This window comes from Zea mays, chromosome 6 (assembly GCF_902167145.1).
Source record: "Zea mays cultivar B73 chromosome 6, Zm-B73-REFERENCE-NAM-5.0, whole genome shotgun sequence".
NCBI classification, from domain to species: domain Eukaryota; kingdom Viridiplantae; phylum Streptophyta; class Magnoliopsida; order Poales; family Poaceae; genus Zea; species Zea mays.
The window spans coordinates 19273630-19292110 of NC_050101.1; the positions used below are offsets into that span (position 1 = coordinate 19273630).

At 46.8% G+C, this 18481-nt stretch overlaps 1 protein-coding gene across 1 annotated transcript; it reads left to right on the plus strand.

Moving 5' to 3' along the window:
• The first annotated feature begins 222 nt into the window (after positions 1–222).
• On the plus strand, positions 223–10613 carry LOC100273114 (putative calmodulin-binding family protein). The gene is made up of 9 exons (NM_001147563.1): positions 223–499; positions 2564–2678; positions 2808–2873; positions 3168–3256; positions 3420–3507; positions 8891–9037; positions 9161–9253; positions 9717–9818; positions 9909–10613. Exons 1-9 carry the CDS (start codon positions 378–380, stop codon positions 10395–10397), a joined length of 1311 nt encoding a protein of 436 aa, NP_001141035.1. The 5' UTR covers positions 223–377; the 3' UTR covers positions 10398–10613.
• Positions 10614–18481: the final 7868 nt, after the last annotated feature.

The following is an 18481-nucleotide window of genomic DNA, read 5'->3' on the forward strand; positions in this document are numbered from 1 at the left end:
TAGGATTAGGGTTGAGGACACAGAACCCGATGCTAGCTCACTCGCGTACGTGTGCTTGAGTGATCCGCAGGCCAACGACACTCACTGTCGACCAAAGCTCCCATCCGGATTCCAGCATGGAGAAGAGAGAACAACAGGCCGGCCGGCACCTATGCCTATGCTATGTATATATGCTCTGAGCGTGACCTGAGCTGAGCTAGCGAGACGAACGCGATTGGGAATGTGAATGTGATGCTCCACCTCCACTACCACTCTATCGCCCATATCGTCCGTGGTCCGTCTCGCGCCGAGCATTCGCATTGGCAACCAAACCAAGCTGCTTGCATTGTTGCCCGTCCCTTCGTTGTTCAGAGATCGAACATCCAAGTCGTTAGGAAATGGAGGCGGCGGCGGCGGGGAGCGGCGGGAGTGGTGCGGCGACCAAGCTGCAGAAGGTGTACCGCAGCTACCGGACCAGGCGGAGGCTCGCCGACTCCGCCGTCGTCGTCGAGGAGCTCTGGTATGGTAACAACGAAAGAAGCCAAACAAAATCGTTATCAGAGTTCCGGAGCGATTGCAAATTTTTGCCACCGTTTTGAATCCTTCCTTGAGTTATTGTGTACTGTCACACTGTCACTAGCTAGAAAAACTCCAACGACGCCAGCAGGACAGGCACGACTACTGTCGTCGTCGTCGTTGGAGCGATGGTTTTTGTAATTTTGTGAGTGACAGAACCGGTGGCAAATTTGAAAATGCTTCGGCTTCCTGTTCTCCCTTCGTCTCCTTTTTATAATCTTCTTCCGGCATCATCTTCGTTTCAATCTTCGGAAAACGAAAATATATTTACTACACCCCTATGACCTATCACCTATCGGCCTATTAATTCTTGTAGTTTCTTTTTTTTTTTCAAAAATAATTTGCATAGTTTCTCATAGGGAGCAGGGGCAACAATTTTCCCCACCTCCAGTTTGCATACCATGGATGATTGGTCTGAGTAAAAACCAGTGTTTTTAGCATGTTTGGTTGCCTAACCAGAGGAGCATGACTCGCATTTGGGAAGTAGGCTCTAGTTGGACAGGCTGGAGGATGTAAGCTGCATTTGTTTCGTTTACTGAATCTAAAGGCTGAGCAGAGTTTTTATTTGTTTGCCCGTACTGGGATATGTAAAGTTGAATTGAAATAAAAAAAACAAGTATCAAATAATAGTAATTTTTGCTTGAATCAGTTGTATATCACTTCTTTTTATCGTACTAAATCTTTATTAACTTGCTTGAAATATATTAATATACTATTATGCTAATCATATACTAATATCATAATTAAAATGCTAATCTCCTAGAAAAAATTTGGTGACGATCATCACTACTACCAGGACGTGGGACTCTGCAACTGATAAGTGGGTCACAGTACCATTTTAACCGTGTGCATGGTAAATTAGATATTTCATGGCCCATGGGTCACTTGCATGTCCGCATAGTGTTTTGGTGAGGATGCCTTTCATCGAATTTTTTTTCATCTCCTACATCCCACGAGTTCTCATTTCTCATGGCCAGGCTTGCTGGTTGCTTTTGCATCTGCAAAGCCTAGTCCAGACTAGTATCCAGGCAACCAAATGTTGCGCTGCAGCATCTAGGAAGCTTGACTATCCCATATGTAGACAACCAAGCAAGCTATATATCACCAGCTATATATGTCCTCTTAGAGCAAAGGTTATAATACAACCTTTTATTGATTGTATTGCACCTCACTTATCAGTCTATTCATATAGTAGTTTATCTCATCCATGACTCAAACCTTTCACTTATAACCACCACATGTCTTTTCTCTCTTCTCATCTCTCTCCTTTACATTAGCATTCAACCTACTAAAAGCCTACCCATATATTAGTTGACTCACATATGACCCACCATTTTCTAGAGGCTCAATTGTTCATATGAACATATAGGTAGACCTTCTTTAACTAGTTATTTTTTAATATAGCGACAATTCTAGCTAGAGATTTAAGATCTTGACAAAAACAGGGATCACAGTCATGAAAAAACAAATTACTGACAAGCAAAAATGTTACGAAAAGAGTATTGTACAATTCATCATAGAACATTTTTGGAAAAAAAATGCGGAAATATTCACTAAATTTGTGAGAAGCAGAGTGAGCCTTCGAGAGAAAAAAGAGATGAGAAAGAAAGGAATTGAGATGCGTGCAGTTATGAACTCCAAAAGGCTGTGCAGCACAAGCGTGCAAATGGTCTGAACTCCTATATAAGATCAAATTGAATAGTTTGCATCCAGTTATGAAGTTAATTTGGAGAATACCCAGAATGGAAAAAACGTGTTAGATCAAAATTCATCATATTTATTTTGTTTATTATTTAACATATAAACAAATCTAGAATTTTTCTATCACATACATATAAGTCCATAGCACAATATAGTTTAAGTAGATTGGTACATGCTCATATGTATGATTTGCTCATTTCTTAAATATTCTTTTGGTCCAAGAAATAAAACTGAATTGATTCTTACTGGTGTTTAAATAACTTTTAAATGACATCGAGGGGTTTATGGATTGTATGGATTAATGAAGGTGGCAAGCACTGGACTTCGCAAGACTTAACTACAACACTATCTCCTTCTTTGACGAACCCAAGCCTAAGGCTGCTGCCTCACATTGGAATCGTATTGGCCAAAATGCGTTGAAGGTTGTGTCAGTTTCTACCTCAAGGAATCTTGATTAATCATACATTTTAGGATATCTGCCTTTATTCAGAATTCTCCTACATTGCTCTTATATTAATAACTTTTTGGCCATATTTATGTACTTGACACAGGTGGGTCACGGTCTCTCCAGGGAGCCCAAGGCTCTCAAGTTGGCTTTTGAGCACTGGATCGAGGCTGTGAGTACAATTAGTACAAACCCACTAGTATTTATCCACAAAATCCATTTTACTTCATTAGCAGTCTTAAGATTTTCTAATGTGCTTATAAGTGGGTCAAAAGAGGCCATTTTCCAATATCACTTGATTTTAATATTCTACTTAGTGTCAACACTAATCATTAGATTAATTTAGAAGTCACACATATTGCTCTTAGACACTTTCTTTGGATATATCTATAAAAAATTGTATTTGCAACGACATTTTGTAATTAGTTGCGGCATTATATCACTATATATATTTGTTCTTCTGTAGATTGACTCGCGACATCGCTCCGGGCACAACCTGCATTTCTACTATAATTTATGGTGCCAAAGCCAAGCTGGTCAGCCCTTCTTCTATTGGTGAGAACTTGTAAATATTTACATGTTGCATTGTGGAACAAAGTGATGCAATTTGCATATAACATATATATGACAATATTAATAGAGATACATCAGAAGCATTGTTTGGAGATATCAATTGCTTATTGCATGGAAATTTCAGTGAGCTCACATGCATTTGTAGGCTTGACGTCGGGGATGGAAAAGAAGTGGACCTTCCCGAGTGTCCAAGAACTTTGCTGAAGAAGCAATGCATAAGATATCTTGGTCCTGTAAGAAATGATCTCTACTATGGATGGCTATCTATATAAAATCATGATATATATTATTATCAAAAATATTTCAAGAAGAGTTGTATAAGGGCTTGATGAAGTTCACCCACACACCCTGACTTTGGTTCACATAAGATTTTGTAGTTAAATAAGACTTCTTAGTGTTAGAATACCCGTTTAGGGTTTGGAGTCTTCCTCGTGTAATGACCTTCTCACCCCTCTGTAATGGGCCTGGCCCAGTTCACTCAGTCTATTAATATATCACCCAACCCCTGTTAGGGTTATGGGTTCACATTCCAATATGGTATCAGATTAGGTTTTTCCAGCCTCCTCCCTCCCAGCCGCCAGCCGCCGGCTTCCCCTCTCCTTCCCAGCCGCCGGACTCCCTCCCCCATCCCCACCGCGCCACGAAACCACGCCGGGCTCTGCCCTCCATCCGCCCAGCCATCCCTGCGGCTCCGGCCGAGGCCGTCCCCGGCAGCCACGGCCACCGTCCAGGCGGAGCACCAGCCCGCGTTGCCCGCGGCGCCAAAGCCACCCGCGCTACCGTTTCGCGTGGGCCACGGCTTCGACCTCCACCGCCTGGAGTCCGACCTCCCGCTCATCATCGGCGGCATCAACATCCCCCACGACCGCGACTGCGCGGCTCACTCTGACTTCGTCGTGCTGCTGCACTGCGTGGTGGACGCGATTCTCGGCGCGCTGGGGCTTCCAGCCACCGGCCTTCAACCCGCCGTTGGCCAACTCCTGTCTGCGCCGGCCGCCTCCCTCTGCTCCCACCGGACCGCGCACCTGTGCCGTCTTCTCCAGCCGCCAGTGCCGTGCGCGCCCCGTCCTGTCGCGCCCGCGCCGCCGGACCCCTCCCGTCGCGCCTGCCCCGCCGGATCTGTCTCCTTCCGCGCCAGCGCCACCGGATCCGTCCCGGCCGGCTTCTCCCTGCCACCTCCTCTTCACTTGTCGTCTGGCGCTGTCGGCCCCAACTCCCAGCCAAACCGCCCGACTCGTTCCTACTGGCAGCGTGCGCCCTTCTGGACGGCCAATTCCTCGCTACTCGCGCAGCTGCGCCTCTCCTACCAGTGTTGTCCCCACCCCCACCCATTCCATGGCGTCACCCCCGCTGTACATGAGCTTTCCCTCGCCCGTCGCTCCTGTAACTGTGCGTGCCCTCCTCCACAACGACCAGCTCATCCGGGGCCTGTTCGTGTCCTTCGACCCTGTCTGGAACCTTATTCTCCAGGACTGCGTCGAGATCCACCCTCAGGCGGGCCGTCACGTGCCTGGACCGCTAGTCTTCCCGTGTGCTGCAATCGCCTCCCTAGCGGTTGAGCCCGTGTCATCTCCCTCCCTCCCTAGCACCTCTATCGGGGCACCTTCTTTAGCCCTCTCCGCTCACACCGTACCTTCGCCACCACCACCTCCTCCTCCCTCCACCGATTGGGTGGTTGACTCCGGGGCCTCCTTCCACACTACCCCCACAACTAGTTCGTTACTCCACTCCCATCCACCGCACCCCTCACATCCTTCCTCCATCGTCGTTGGCAACGGTTCCACCCTCCCGGTCACCTCAGTAGGTGCATCGGTTCTTCCAGGACAATTCTGCCTTAACGACGTCCTTGTTGCTCCTGGACTAACTCATCCCCTCCTCTCGGTTCGTCGCTTCACTAGTGACAACCAGTGCTCTATGGAGTTCGACCCCTGGGGTCTCACCATACACCACCTTCCCACACGTGCTGTGCTCGCTCGCTGTGACAGCTCCGGCCCCCTCTACTCCCTTCACTTGCCCACCACTCCCCACACCAGAGTAGCCTCATCTCCTGCCCTTACTACTACCACCACATCACATGCTCTTACTACTACCACCACCTCCTCCGCCATTTGGCACCGTCGCCTCGGGCACCCTGGACCTGACGTCATGTCCCAGCTTGCCGGCCACTCTAACATATCCTATACTCGGGGCTCCTCTGAGCACCTCTGTCATGCTTGTCAGCTTGGCCGTCACTCCCGCCTTCCTTTTTCCACTTCCACGTCCAGGGCTGTCCAGGCCTTTGATCTTGTCCACTGTGATCTCTGGACGTCTCCTGTCCTTAGCCTCTCCGGCTACAAATACTACCTGGTCATTCTGGACGACTACTCCCATTTCCTTTGGACTTTCCCCCTTCGGCTGAAGTCCGACACGTTTACCACCCTCACTCACTTCTTCGCCTGGGTATCCACCCAGTTTCGACGCCCGGTCCGTGCCCTGCAGTGCGACAATGGCCGCGAGTTCGACAACAACGCCTCTCGTTCTTTCTTCCTCACTCACGGCATCCAGTTGCGTCTCTCGTGTCCCTACACCTCTGCTCAGAACGGCCGGGCCGAGCGCATGATTCGCACCACCACCAACATGATCCGCTGCCTTCTCTTTCAGGCGTCTCTCCCTGCCACCTACTGGGCAGAGGCCCTTCATACTGCCACTCATCTCCTCAACCGTCTTCCCTCGAAGGCGGTGAGCCACCCTACACCTCACTTTGCCCTGTACGGCACAGCCCCTTCCTACGACCACCTGCGCGTGTTCGGCTGTGCCTGCTACCCTAACATTTCCGCTACTGCCCCCAACAAGCTTTCTCCTCGCTCCACTCGCTGCCTATTCCTCGGCTACTCCCCTGACCACAAGGGGTATCGGTGCCTGGACCTCACCTCCCACCGCATCATCATCTCTCGTCATGTCGTCTTCGACGAAGATGTGTTTCCCCTTGCCGGCTCCACCCCACCCACCGATCTCGACTCACTCCTCGAGTCTGATCCGGTTCCCCTCCCACCCCCGGCGCCCCGCCTTGCGCCGTTACCCGTACCTCGTGCGGCCACGACGCCTCCACTCGCGCCCACTCCCACGCCACGCGCGGCCCCGACGACCCCGCCTGCGCCACGCGCGGCCTCGTCGATCACGCCTGCGCCCCGCGCGGCCCCGACGACCCCGCCTGCGCCACGCGTGGCCCCGACGACCCCGCCTGCGCCACGCGCGGCCCCGTCGATCACGCCTGCGCCACGCGCGGCCCCGTCGACCCCAACTCGCTTCGCCGACCCCACGCTCGTCTACCACCGTCGCAGCCATGTCGCCACCTCGGCGCCTGCCGACTCGGGCCCGTCGACGAGCACGGCCCGCTTTGCCGACCCTGCCGTCGTCTACCACCGCCGCGAGCCGGTCACACCCGCCGCTCCCGACGTTCCGGCGGCCCGCCCCGAGTCGTCAGTGTACCACCCGGTCGCCATCCACCGCGACCCCGGGCACGTCCACCCGATGGTGACTCGGCGCGCCGCTGGCGTTCTTCGCCCCGTCGACCGGCTGGTCCTAGCAGCGGATACGACCTGCACTCCTCCGGACGCATCCCCTGTGCCCTCCTCCGTACGCGCTGCCCTCGCCGACCCACATTGGCGTCGTGCTATGGAGGAGGAGTACGCGGCCCTCTTGGCCAACCACACCTGGGACCTGGTGCCGCGTCCACCAGGCACCAACGTGGTCACCGGCAAGTGGCTATTTCGCCACAAGCTGACCTCGGACGGCTCCCTCGACCGCTACAAGGCCCGTTGGGTCCTTCGGGGCTTCACCCAGCGCCCCGGAGTGGACTACGACGAGACCTTCAGCCCCGTCGTCAAGTTCGCCACTGTTCGCGCCGTCCTCTCCCTCGCCCTCTCCCGCGACTGGGCGATCCACCAGCTCGACGTCAAGAATGCCTTCCTCCATGGCACTCTGACGGAGACTGTCTACTGCACCCAGCCCACCGGCTTTGTCGACGCTGACCGTCCGGATCTGGTCTGTCGGCTGAACCGGTCCCTGTACGGCCTCAAGCAGGCGCCCCGGGCATGGTACAGTCGCTTCGCCTCCTACCTGGCCTCCATCGGCTTCGTCGAGGCCAAGTCGGACACGTCCCTGTTCATCTACCGGCGCGGCGACGACACCGTCTACCTCCTGCTCTATGTCGACGACATTGTGCTCACGGCATCCACCGCCGACCTTCTTCACCGCACGATCGTCGCCCTTCAGCGGGAATTCGCCATGAAGGACCTGGGGCCCCTACACCACTTCCTCGGCATCACCGCCGAACGCCGGCCTCAGGGTCTCTTCCTCCACCAGCGCCAGTACGCCATCGACATCCTGGAGCGGGCTGGCATGTCTGACTGCAAGCCTTGCTCCACGCCTGTCGACACCCAGGCAAAGCTCTCTGAGGACGACGGGCCTCCGGTCGCCGACGCGACGTCCTACCGGAGCCTGACCGGCGCGCTCCAGTACCTCACCTTCTCCAGGCCCGACATCGCATACGCCGTCCAGCAGGTGTGTCTGCATATGCACACCCCGCGGGAGCCCCATCTCACCGCGCTCAAGCGGATTCTACGCTACCTCCGCGGCTCGCTCGACTACGGCCTCCTCCTCCGACCATCCCCGACGTCGGAGCTCGTGGTCTACACCGACGCTGACTGGGCTGGCTGTCCCGACACGCGCCGGTCCACCTCCGGTTACGCCGTGTTCCTGGGCGCCAACCTCGTCTCTTGGGCCGCCAAGCGTCAGCCCGTCGTCTCTCGCTCCAGCGCTGAGGCCGAGTACCGTGCCGTGGCCAACGGCGTGGCAGAGGCCTCCTGGCTGCGCCAGCTCCTCCACGAGCTCCACAGTCCCCTCCAGCGTGCCACCCTCGTCTACTGCGACAACGTCAGCGCGGTCTACCTCTCCACCAACCCCGTGCAGCATCAGCGCACGAAACACGTGGAGATCGACCTGCACTTCGTCCGCGAACGTGTCGCTGCCGGTGACGTTCGGGTTCTCAGCGTCCCCACCACGCTGCAGTTCGCCGACATCTTCACCAAGGGGTTACCGTCGAGTGTATTTTTAGACTTTCGATCCAGTCTCAACATCTGTACAGGATAGAGTTGTGACTGCGGGGGGGTGTTAGAATACCCGTTTAGGGTTTGGAGTCTTCCTCGTGTAATGACCTTCTCACCCCTCTGTAATGGGCCTGGCCCAGTTCACTCAGTCTATTAATATATCACCCAACCCCTGTTAGGGTTATGGGTTCACATTCCAATACTTAGTATAGACATAAGTCATCAATAAAAAAATATCTCATGCTCTACAAACTTTTGTTGGTTTTTTTAATATTGTTATTACTATTATATTATATTGTATACAAGCTGCAATTTAAAAGACATCAAGTCTCGATTGTTGTTACACAAGAAACATGAATATAATTGGGCATATCTTGGCCGTACGTATCATGACAAATATAAAAACATTCGAGTTCAAAAACAACACAATACCAAGAACTAGAAAAGTGAATTCCAAATCTTCATTTTGTTTATAGTAAACCTACTGGCAACTGGTTGTAAGTTCATATATTTCGAAAATGTTTTGCAGAAAGAACGTGAGCTCTATGAATACATTATTAACGAGGGAAAGGTTATCCATAAGCAATCTGGAGAACCACTTGATACAAGCAAGGGTCCTAAAGATGCTTATTGGATTTTTGTCATGAGCACAGCAAGAAGACTTTATGCTGGCAAGGTAGATTGTCTACTTTTACAAGGACTTCCATGCGCACATTGCTAAGAAATAGTCTTTAATCATATTGTTTTAGCTTATGATTTGGATCTCTATATATCTATGTAACCTAATTTATTCATCCAGAAGGAGAAAGGTGTATTTCAACACTCCAGCTTTCTGTCAGGAGGTGCAACCATAGCGGCTGGGAAGTTTACTGTAAAAGCTGGAGTAATCAAGGTAGTATTGTTCTACAATAATGCCCTATGAAAACTGGTATTTTATTGTGATATAATTAATTCTTGGTTCAAGAAACTTTACTGCTATCATATTGTTATATGTAACATAGTGCTATCCGCCCTCCCTCCCATCCTAGTATTTCTTTCCTAGTTATTCCTTGATTTCACATCTATTTATACATTTTCTAGGTTATATGCAATATTTACCTAAGTTTAGTGAATTTTCTAAAAATACATGATGTGATTTCTAGAGTTAGAATAGCATAAAGATATGTGGGTATATTTCTTACTGTACTTTTTGATTAGCTACTTATCAAGCTAATGAACAATAGAACATCTGCATTTTTTTCCCTATTTCCTTTTCGGCCAGGAGAAAATGATAATATTATTTTTCATATTTTCCTTGTCCTTGTGTTTATTTACATGTCCAATTCTGATTATTTTTACTATCTTATCTTGATCAGTCTATCTGGGCATATAGTGGTCACTACAAACCAAGCACAGAGGATCTCAATAATTTCATGAAATTTCTAGAAGAAAATGGAGTTAATCTCAAAGAAATTGAGGTACACCAATGCAACCATAACTTTGACTTACCTATACATGTCCGCCTAGATGGTTTTATTATATATATGGTGCTGATTTTGGTTATTCAGATGCGACCATTCAAGAAAGGAGACTACCATAATGATTCAATGCCTAATGAAACACAAAACATCATTGTTGGTACCAATCCTCCACAATTGATTCTCTCTTCAGACACAAAGGAAGGCGATGAAGGAAAGGATGCTCCAATAGAACGAGCAAAGGTAACATATCATAGAACCTTATCAGGTGGTCTGCACAACCCCAAAGGCACTGATGTCCCCCAGAAGGCAATTCTTGAGAGGATTAAATCCAAGAGTGAGACTGAATCTTATCAGCTTGGCCTCAAGTTATCCCTCAAATGGAGCACTGGAGCTGGGCCCAGAATTGGATGTGTGAAGGATTATCCAACAAAGCTTAGAATGCAAGCTCTTGAAATGGTACACTTGTTAACAGGGGCATCAACGATACCACATTCATCGTTGCTCGCAGAAGCTCAAGAATGTCACGACCCAGATAGGAGGCTAGAAGATCTTGTGAAACGTGCACAGGCCAACTAATGCACTTGATAACATGAAACCTATGCAGTTCGGCTATTGGATAATTGTAGTGGTAATGTTGCATTGTCATTGTGTTGTGTACTGAAAAACTTATGTTGTTAGCTTGTTCGGTTCTTTTCCTTTTTAGTGTGGCGAAGTCCACCAAATATGACAACTTATCAATTTAGGACCCAATTGGAATGCAGGGTTTCTTCATAATCCTGTACTTTTCTTGTGAAAATTGAACTGATTTCTATGAAATTCTTGTATGATTTCATAAAATTTATTGCATTCCAAATATGTTGTCAAGTTGTAGCAAAAATAGTTTTAGTGCAGAACTCACTTGATAGTGTGCTTGATACTACAGTCAGACAAGATCACCATAAGTATATGCTAAAGATATGACTAATTTTAGGGAGAACAAAAGTGTTGACAGCAAAGCTTGTTCTACAGCAAAGCTTGATACTATATCCTTTTGTAATTGGAAAAGTTGTCAGGTCTCATAATTGAGCAGTCTTACTATTAATCTATTATAATCAGGGACACGTGAGCCTTGATGTTATTTCTCATGAACTAATTATACATTTTCTTTGAGACAACTCCTTAACATTCTCGCTAAAACTGAAACATCCGTCCATCATTTTGGTGGACTCAGGATTCATGTCTAAACTATCCACTTTTCTTTACTGAAATAACTTAAACTAACCACATAGGCCTAAACTTTGCGTTGTGAATAATAAAGTAACCATAAATTTACCTTGCCATTATTAAAAAAGATAACTTAGAACCTCAACTTTCACGCCAATTATCTCTTCATGACCCCATTTATGAATAAATTAGCCTCGAAGTTGTCCAGAGTAAAATTGTGTAGTTTGATCATGTGCGGGCGGAGATAGCGCTGGGGGTTTTCTCGGGCTAGTTTGGTAACTCCATTTTCCCAAGGGATTTCTATTTTCCCAAGGGAAAATAGAACTAATTTCCCTTGGAAAATTGAAAATCCCTTGGAAAAATGGTGTTCCCAAACTAGTCCTAAATTAAAATAGCTCGGGGGCGTCTATCCCGCAACCCGAGTTTTTTTTTTATCGAATTTTCTAGGGAAAAACTAATATTTATGTCACAAAATTAATATAGTGAGATAGAAAACTAATCATGCCTGCATCATTATGTTTCTTAGGTATCGTATCTTTTTTTTTTTTTTTGAGAAACTCTTAGGTATCATATACGGGGTATATCTGATCCTTACCATTCGACACGAGAAACCAAACATTGCGATCGGGAGGCGAAAATTAATGGGTTGGGCCGGGCTCAGCAATGGCGTTTCAGGCTGAGACCAGCCCAACAAGGATGAGGCCTACTAGTACGTTGCTGGGCTTGCTCTTTGGGGGGGTCACGTTAAGGCGGCAACTGAATTCTGGTTACCCTACAGGCTACAGGCTACAGGGAAAGGAAGATGCAATCACGGTGTAGTATATGGCTTTGGATCTGCGTCTGCGTCTGCGTCTTTCGTCCCTGCGTCAACGGTAGAACACCGACTCGCATGCATTTTATGTCACGTCACGTAGCACGATCATTGTAACTGCAGTTCCCGAGCCCTTTATGCAGCACTTTACTCCTTTATACCCAGCTGGTATGTGGTCTTTTGCAGTATGCAGCAGCCAGCATCTTTAGTTACAGTACTTCTTTACATCTTTGGTGAATCCATGCTCCTCATCTTTTTCCTTTTACGTAGTAGAGAGCCTGAGCAGACCAGGTAAGGCTATCTCCAGCAGATTCCTTATCACATTCCCCATCTCATCTCCTATTTCAAACTTCACTCTGCAAACAGTGTTAAACAGTCTCGCGTCCCCTATTTTACCCAGTCTACCGGAGACCATCTAAAGGTGTCTCAGCGATCGGTCGGTCGACGACGCGCCACAGCCCACGCCTCCGGCCAGACGGACTCATTGCTGCCCCGGCAGCCCAGCACCTCGTATCATTAGTGTCACACCCGGATTTAGGGGCAAACCCGGGCGCGAATCAAATGCGTGACGGGATCAAGTCTCACACATATGATGACTCATGGTACAGAAATCAATGTCATATCTTTATTACTTAATAGAAATTCTGTACAAAATAACTAAAAGATATTACACCATATGGCGACGACGATCCTCCACAATCCCTAGTTGACTGGGAGACGATGGCCTAGATCTCTCCAAACTCATCTTCATCAGAGTCTTCCTCCACTTCTGGATGCACCTGTTCTTAACCTGGGGAGTTTAGCAAGGGTGAGCTCCCATACGGTCATCGCTCAACAAGTTGTGGGAAATAGTGTAGTGTAAGGCTTACCAAAGAGAATGATTAAGGCTGAGCATTGCTTTTAATAAGTTGGTCAAAATTTTATTAGCAGTTACTAAGTATAAGTATATACCATCCCAGTTAAATAATTGATCACAATTAGTAATAAATCCCACAATGCAATGCAATGCATGTCAAATTGAGTTTAGTTCCATAATTTACTCATGTGAGGGTCCGAGCCGCTCTTGACCGTGAGCATGGCTGATATACCAGTTTTATACTCTGCAGAGGTTGCACATCTTAACCCACAAGTCGTGTTACCCATTTGCCACGGGGTCATGAATCCCATACATCTCTACCGAGGAGACGAGGCAGGGTATCACTACGAGGCCTTTACAAAGTTCCACTAGCTTCAGAAAACCCGCTACAGTTTCATGAGAAGAGCGATACAGGAATCCCTCGTCCAAAAAGCCATCGCAGCATGATTGACCCGAGAACCTCCCTATACCGGCAACTCCTCTACCGCCCTTGCCCCTTTCGGGTAAGGTAGTCCTCCACTAGCTTTCCTAATTAGTTAGCCAAGGGCGTCCCATTCCACCCCTATGGTAGCACTGTTTTCTCGGGTGGTTCTCCATGTTCCAGTTAACAAAATGATCTTATCATGAACAATAATAGATAACCAACAATAATAAATCATATTGGAACATGGTCATGAATCATAGTATCATTAGCCCAAAAACCAGGTAGAGCACTAGCAAGACTACCCAATAATTCATTTGTACACAAGGTGCAGGGTAAACAAATCTAGGTAACCTATTAGGTCCCATCAGCTTAACCTAACAGTGTCACGGTGATTAAGAATAATGAACATTATTAGGTTAAAGAATGTGATCAAGGACACAACTTGCCTTTTTGGTGCAAACTCCAGGTACTTCTCCAATTTGATCTTCAGGTTCCTTGTCGTAACCTCGCTTCTATCGTAGCAAAACATATATATAGGCAAACAATGAACAAAAATAACATTACATCAAACATGAGAACAAACTGCATAAGAATATTCTACGCGTCGAGACGAGACCGTGGGTTCGAGAACCACTAAAATCGGAGCTAAAACGTGGAAGATGTAAATTAAACAAGTTTTAGCAATTATTTTCATACTAAAAATTGATTTATATATTCAATTTACCAATATTTAATTACTGTTGGACGACTAGATATATTTTTAAATAAGTTCAGGGTGTATTCTGTAAATTCCGGGACCTAGATTCTATTCCCATTCGAAACAGGGGGAGGATGAGTCGTAAGGGGAAAAAGAAAAAATGGCGCTCGGTCCCCTGGGCCGGTTCTTCTTCCTCCAGCGCCCTTCCCTCCCCTTCGCTTGGTTCGCAGTGTCGTGTGGCGCGGTCTCCTGCTGTTGGGCCGCTTCCTTCGTGCCTCTCCTTGGCCCAGGGATACAGTATCCCGGCTCAGGCGCCGAAGCGGTCCCTGGATTGGCGTCCTTCTTGGATCGGATGGAATCAAGGCGTCACGCCGCTCCCTTCTCGCCTGCTTCCCCTCACGCGTGAGTCGTCTCGTTCGCTGTCTTCTCCGCCCGTAAACCCCTCTCCATCGTTAGGGTTTCCTCCGGATTTTGTTGGTGCGTATTCTTTTCCTCACTGCGCCGCCTTTCTCTCGCACCTCTGGTCTCTCCCGTCTTCGGTGAGATCTAGTTTTGGCGGAGGTTGGTGCGTTTCGCCTTTTCGGCCGCCGGTGGTTGAGGAGGAGTGGCCGCTTCTGGGGTCTGGCGGTTTTCGAAGTCCTTCGAAAATCTCTACTATGGATCCGAAAGGAAAGAATCCTCAGAACTCCCAATGGGATCGTTGGGGTCCGATGGAGAAGCCGCAAGGTTCTCATTCTTGGAACAGACCAAGAAACCTAAGCTGGAAGCTGAAGCCGAACGTTGGCAAATCTGAACAGCAGGAGGGGGTGTTGTCCCCCAATCCTGGTGAGGGATCTCAACCAGGTAACCCAGCGGTCTCTCCTGTTCCTTTGAAGAAAGATCTTGATCTTGTTCGTCCTGCGTTCTGTCAGAAATGTGGTGCTGGAGGTCATCATGCCAGACAGTGTTTTAACGCTTTGTGGTGTGATATTTGCCGTAAGGAAACACATGTCACAGCCCGCTGTGTTCTTCCTAGGCAGAACAAACCCACCATGCCCATTGTTGGTTTGGCTGCTGATGGATTAGGGTTTTATCTGTCTCATTTCGCTAAACCTTTGATCAAAAAACCAAAGAGGGTTTTTATCGGTCTGGTTAAAGTGATTGAGGGATTAGTCTCGGCTGAATATCTTGAGAGGGATTTCAGTTTTCACTTCCCTTGGAACAAGAGGTGGAAAGCTACTAAGTGCCATTCGGGGTTTCTGATGCAGTTCCCCTCCCAAGAACGTCTTGAGGAAATGATAAGCTTCCCGGAGCTTAAAATGAAGATGTCTGGGGCCAAGATTGCTGTTGTGCCTTGGAGTTCTAGGGCCAAACCTAAATCCAGGCTTCATACTGTGTGGGTTATTGCTGAAAATGTTCCTGAGGAATTGCAGAACTACCAGTCTATCTGTGAAATTGGTTCAATGATTGGTGCAGTTGAGGAAGTTGACCTTATGTCCCTGGATTCAGATGACATTGTGAGATTTAAAATTCACATTAAAAGTGTGGCGATGATTCCCCCAGTGGTGGAAGTGGCTGTCAAGCCTTTTCTCTATGATATCTTCTTTAGAATTGAATCTATTTGTGATGAAGGATGGAATGATGATTCTGTGAATTTGGGCAAGAGAGCCTCTGTTCAAATTCATGGGTCTAATGATCCACTTTTTGATAAATCTGGGAAAAAACCCAAGAACTTGGATGACGTTAACCTTGAAGACGACCCTAATCATAACCTTAAAATTGGGGAGTCCTCTTCTCAAGGCAAAGAGTTTGCCAAAATGTCTGATCCTACCCTTGTGTCTGCTAAAGATTTGTCAGATGAAGAGCAGAAATTGGAGAATCTTTCGGATGAGAAAGTGGATTTTGATCCAAATGAAGATGACTTGCTTAGCTCTCAAGAACTGGAAGAATTCGCTAAGGATATGGAGGAAGACCAAACTGATTTTCAATCTAGAATTGATGCAATGATCTCGATCCCCCCTAATGTTGAGATTGCTCGTGATGGGAAGAACAAAAAGAATCTGGACTTGCCTGCTAACATGGCTGATGGCGTCAGGAAAAGCTCTAGACTGGAGAAGAATGATGATGTGAAGGTGGCTGACAAAGCGATTTACAGAGCCGAAGCCAAAGACGCCTTCCTCAATAAAGGTATGTGCTCTAACTCCTTCTCCTTACTTGATTCTAATAATGATGACCTGATAGATTTAGCTAATAAACTTGGAGTTTCTTTGGGTCCCTCTGACTCTGATATGATTGATAATTTGGAGTTGATCAAGGATCTGGAACGGTCCAGAAAAATTTTGGCCTTCCAAGCTTGCAAAGAAAATATTTCCTCAAGTGTGGAGGTCCCCTTCATTGTTGATCACAAAAGTGTGGATAGTAGCATCCATAATGAGTCTGATCTGAATATTGATTAGGACTTTTATGATGTGATGGTCTTAAGAAAAGGTAGAAAGATTAAGCATCGGAAAAAACCGATTAAAAAAAAGGCTTCCCCAAAAAGTAGAGGTTCATCTACGAAAAAACGGGAGCCTGATTGTTCTGTCCTCCCTCCTGATCCGTTTTAAATCATGAGAGGCCTCATTTGGAATTGCCAGGGTTTGGGTCGCAACTCTAAATTTGATTTCCTGAGAGAAACCATTAGGGATGAGAATATTGATTTCGTTGGTTTACAAGAAACTAAAAAGGTTCATTTTAATGACTCTCTTCTGTCCTCTCTTGCTGGTAGCAAGCTCTTTGCCTGGTTCTCCTCTCCTCCTAATGGGAGATCGGGAGGCCTGCTTGTGGGGTTTAATTATGAGGTTTTTGATGTCAGAGAATTTGAAGCTGGTGAATTCTTATCTCGCTCCCTTGTCCTCCATAGAGAAAAAAATTTTATTTGGAATTTTGTTAATGTTTATGGGGCTGCCCAAAATGAGCATAAATCCCGTTTCCTCAGTGAATTGTCTGCAATGTGTTCGAGAAGTCAGGTTCCTATGCTTATTGGTGGTGATTTCAATATTATCAGAAGAGCTGAGGAAAAGAATAAGCCTGGTACCCTCAGCAAGTGGAGTTTTTTGTTTAACAGTATCATTGATCAGCATGGTCTTGTGGAATTTGAGCTGAAAAACAGACTATATACGTGGTCTAACAACCGTAACGATCCTACCTTTGAAAAACTTGACAGATTTTTGGCCAGTCCTGACTGGGATCTTGCTTATAATAATCTTAGTGTTATTGGGTTAAATCGATCCTTTTCGGATCATGTTCCCCTTTGCCTTCATTCTGATTCCCGGCCCATGATGCGTAAGGACTTTCGTTATGAGCTGTGCTGGAAGGTTAGGCCTGACTTTCACAATTTAGTGGAAAATGTTTGGGCTCTTCCGGTTGGTGTGTCCAATAGTCTGGATGTTTGGAAGGTGAAATTGAAACGTCTGCGTCAAAAGCTTAAGGGTTGGAACAGAAATATTGTAGGTCATTACAAAAAAGTGAAGAAATCCTTGATTGAGAAAATTGATATTTTGGATAAAACTAGTGAGACTTCTGGCTTATCTGAGGCTGACAGGTATTTGAAATTAGATTTGGAATCTAACCTCAGGAAGATTGTTAATGAGGAAAACATTAGCCTTAGACAAAAAGCGAGAGACAAATTCTTATTAGAAGGTGATGAGAATTCTAAGTATTTTCATTTACTGGCTAAACACAAAAAAAGGAAACTGAAAATTGTGTCGCTTTCTCACGGTGATAATGTGGCTCATGATGATCTTGGCATTAATCAGTTGGCGACTTCTTTTTACAAGGATCTCTTTGGTCCTTCTCAGGGATCGAATATTTCTTTGGCTAATTTGGACATGAAACAGCTTGAGGAGGGTGATAGAGATCTTCTTACCAGCCCTTTTTCCTTGGAAGAGATTAAAGATGTGGTGTTTGCTTTGAAACACAATAGTGCTCCGGGCCCCGATGGCTTCCCTGCTGAATTTTTTCAGGAGTTTTGGGATGTTATAAAGGGTGATTTGTTTAATCTCTTTAAAGCTTTTCATGATGGTTCTCTCAACATTGAGAGACTTAATTTTGGTGTTGTCACTCTTATCCCTAAGGTCCCTGATGCGACTGATATCAAAGCTTTTCGCCCCATTTGCTTGCTTAATGTTTGCTACAAAATCATCACCAAAGTTCTTACTAATAGACTGGCCCGGTGCATTACCTCAGTGATTAGTGATCTTCAGTATAGGTTTATCAAAGGAATATACATTATGGATGGTGTTCTTTCTCTACATGAGATTATCCATGAAGTTAAACGTAAAAAACAAGATGGGGTTATTTTCAAAGTTGATTTTGAAAAAGCTTATGACAAGGTTAACTGGAATTTTCTTCATAATATGATGCTGAAAAAAGGCTTTGGTGATAAGTGGAGTGATTGGGTTTTGAAGACTGTGAAAGGTGGTAAAGTTGCTATCCGTACTAATGATGTGGTCGGGCCCTACTTCAAAACCCATAAAGGTGTTCGCCAAGGTGATCCTTTCTCCCCTCTCCTTTTTAATGTGGCTGCCGATGGTCTTGCTTGTCTGATTCAAAAAGCCAAGGATGAAGGTATTATTAAAGGTCTTATTCCCCATATTATTTCTGGTGGCTGCTGTTGCCTTCAATATGCTGATGACACAATTTTCCTGTT

Excerpts from the sequence above, each read along its gene's own strand:
- LOC100273114 (NM_001147563.1), top strand. The coding sequence starts at position 378 with ATGGAGGCGGCGGCGGCGGGGAGCGGCGGGAGTGGTGCGGCGACCAAG. Across the intron at positions 2,679-2,807 it reads TTGGCCAAAATGCGTTGAAG|GTGGGTCACGGTCTCTCCAG; the intron begins GTTGTGTCAGTT and ends TACTTGACACAG. Across the intron at positions 2,874-3,167 it reads TTGAGCACTGGATCGAGGCT|ATTGACTCGCGACATCGCTC; the intron begins GTGAGTACAATT and ends GTTCTTCTGTAG.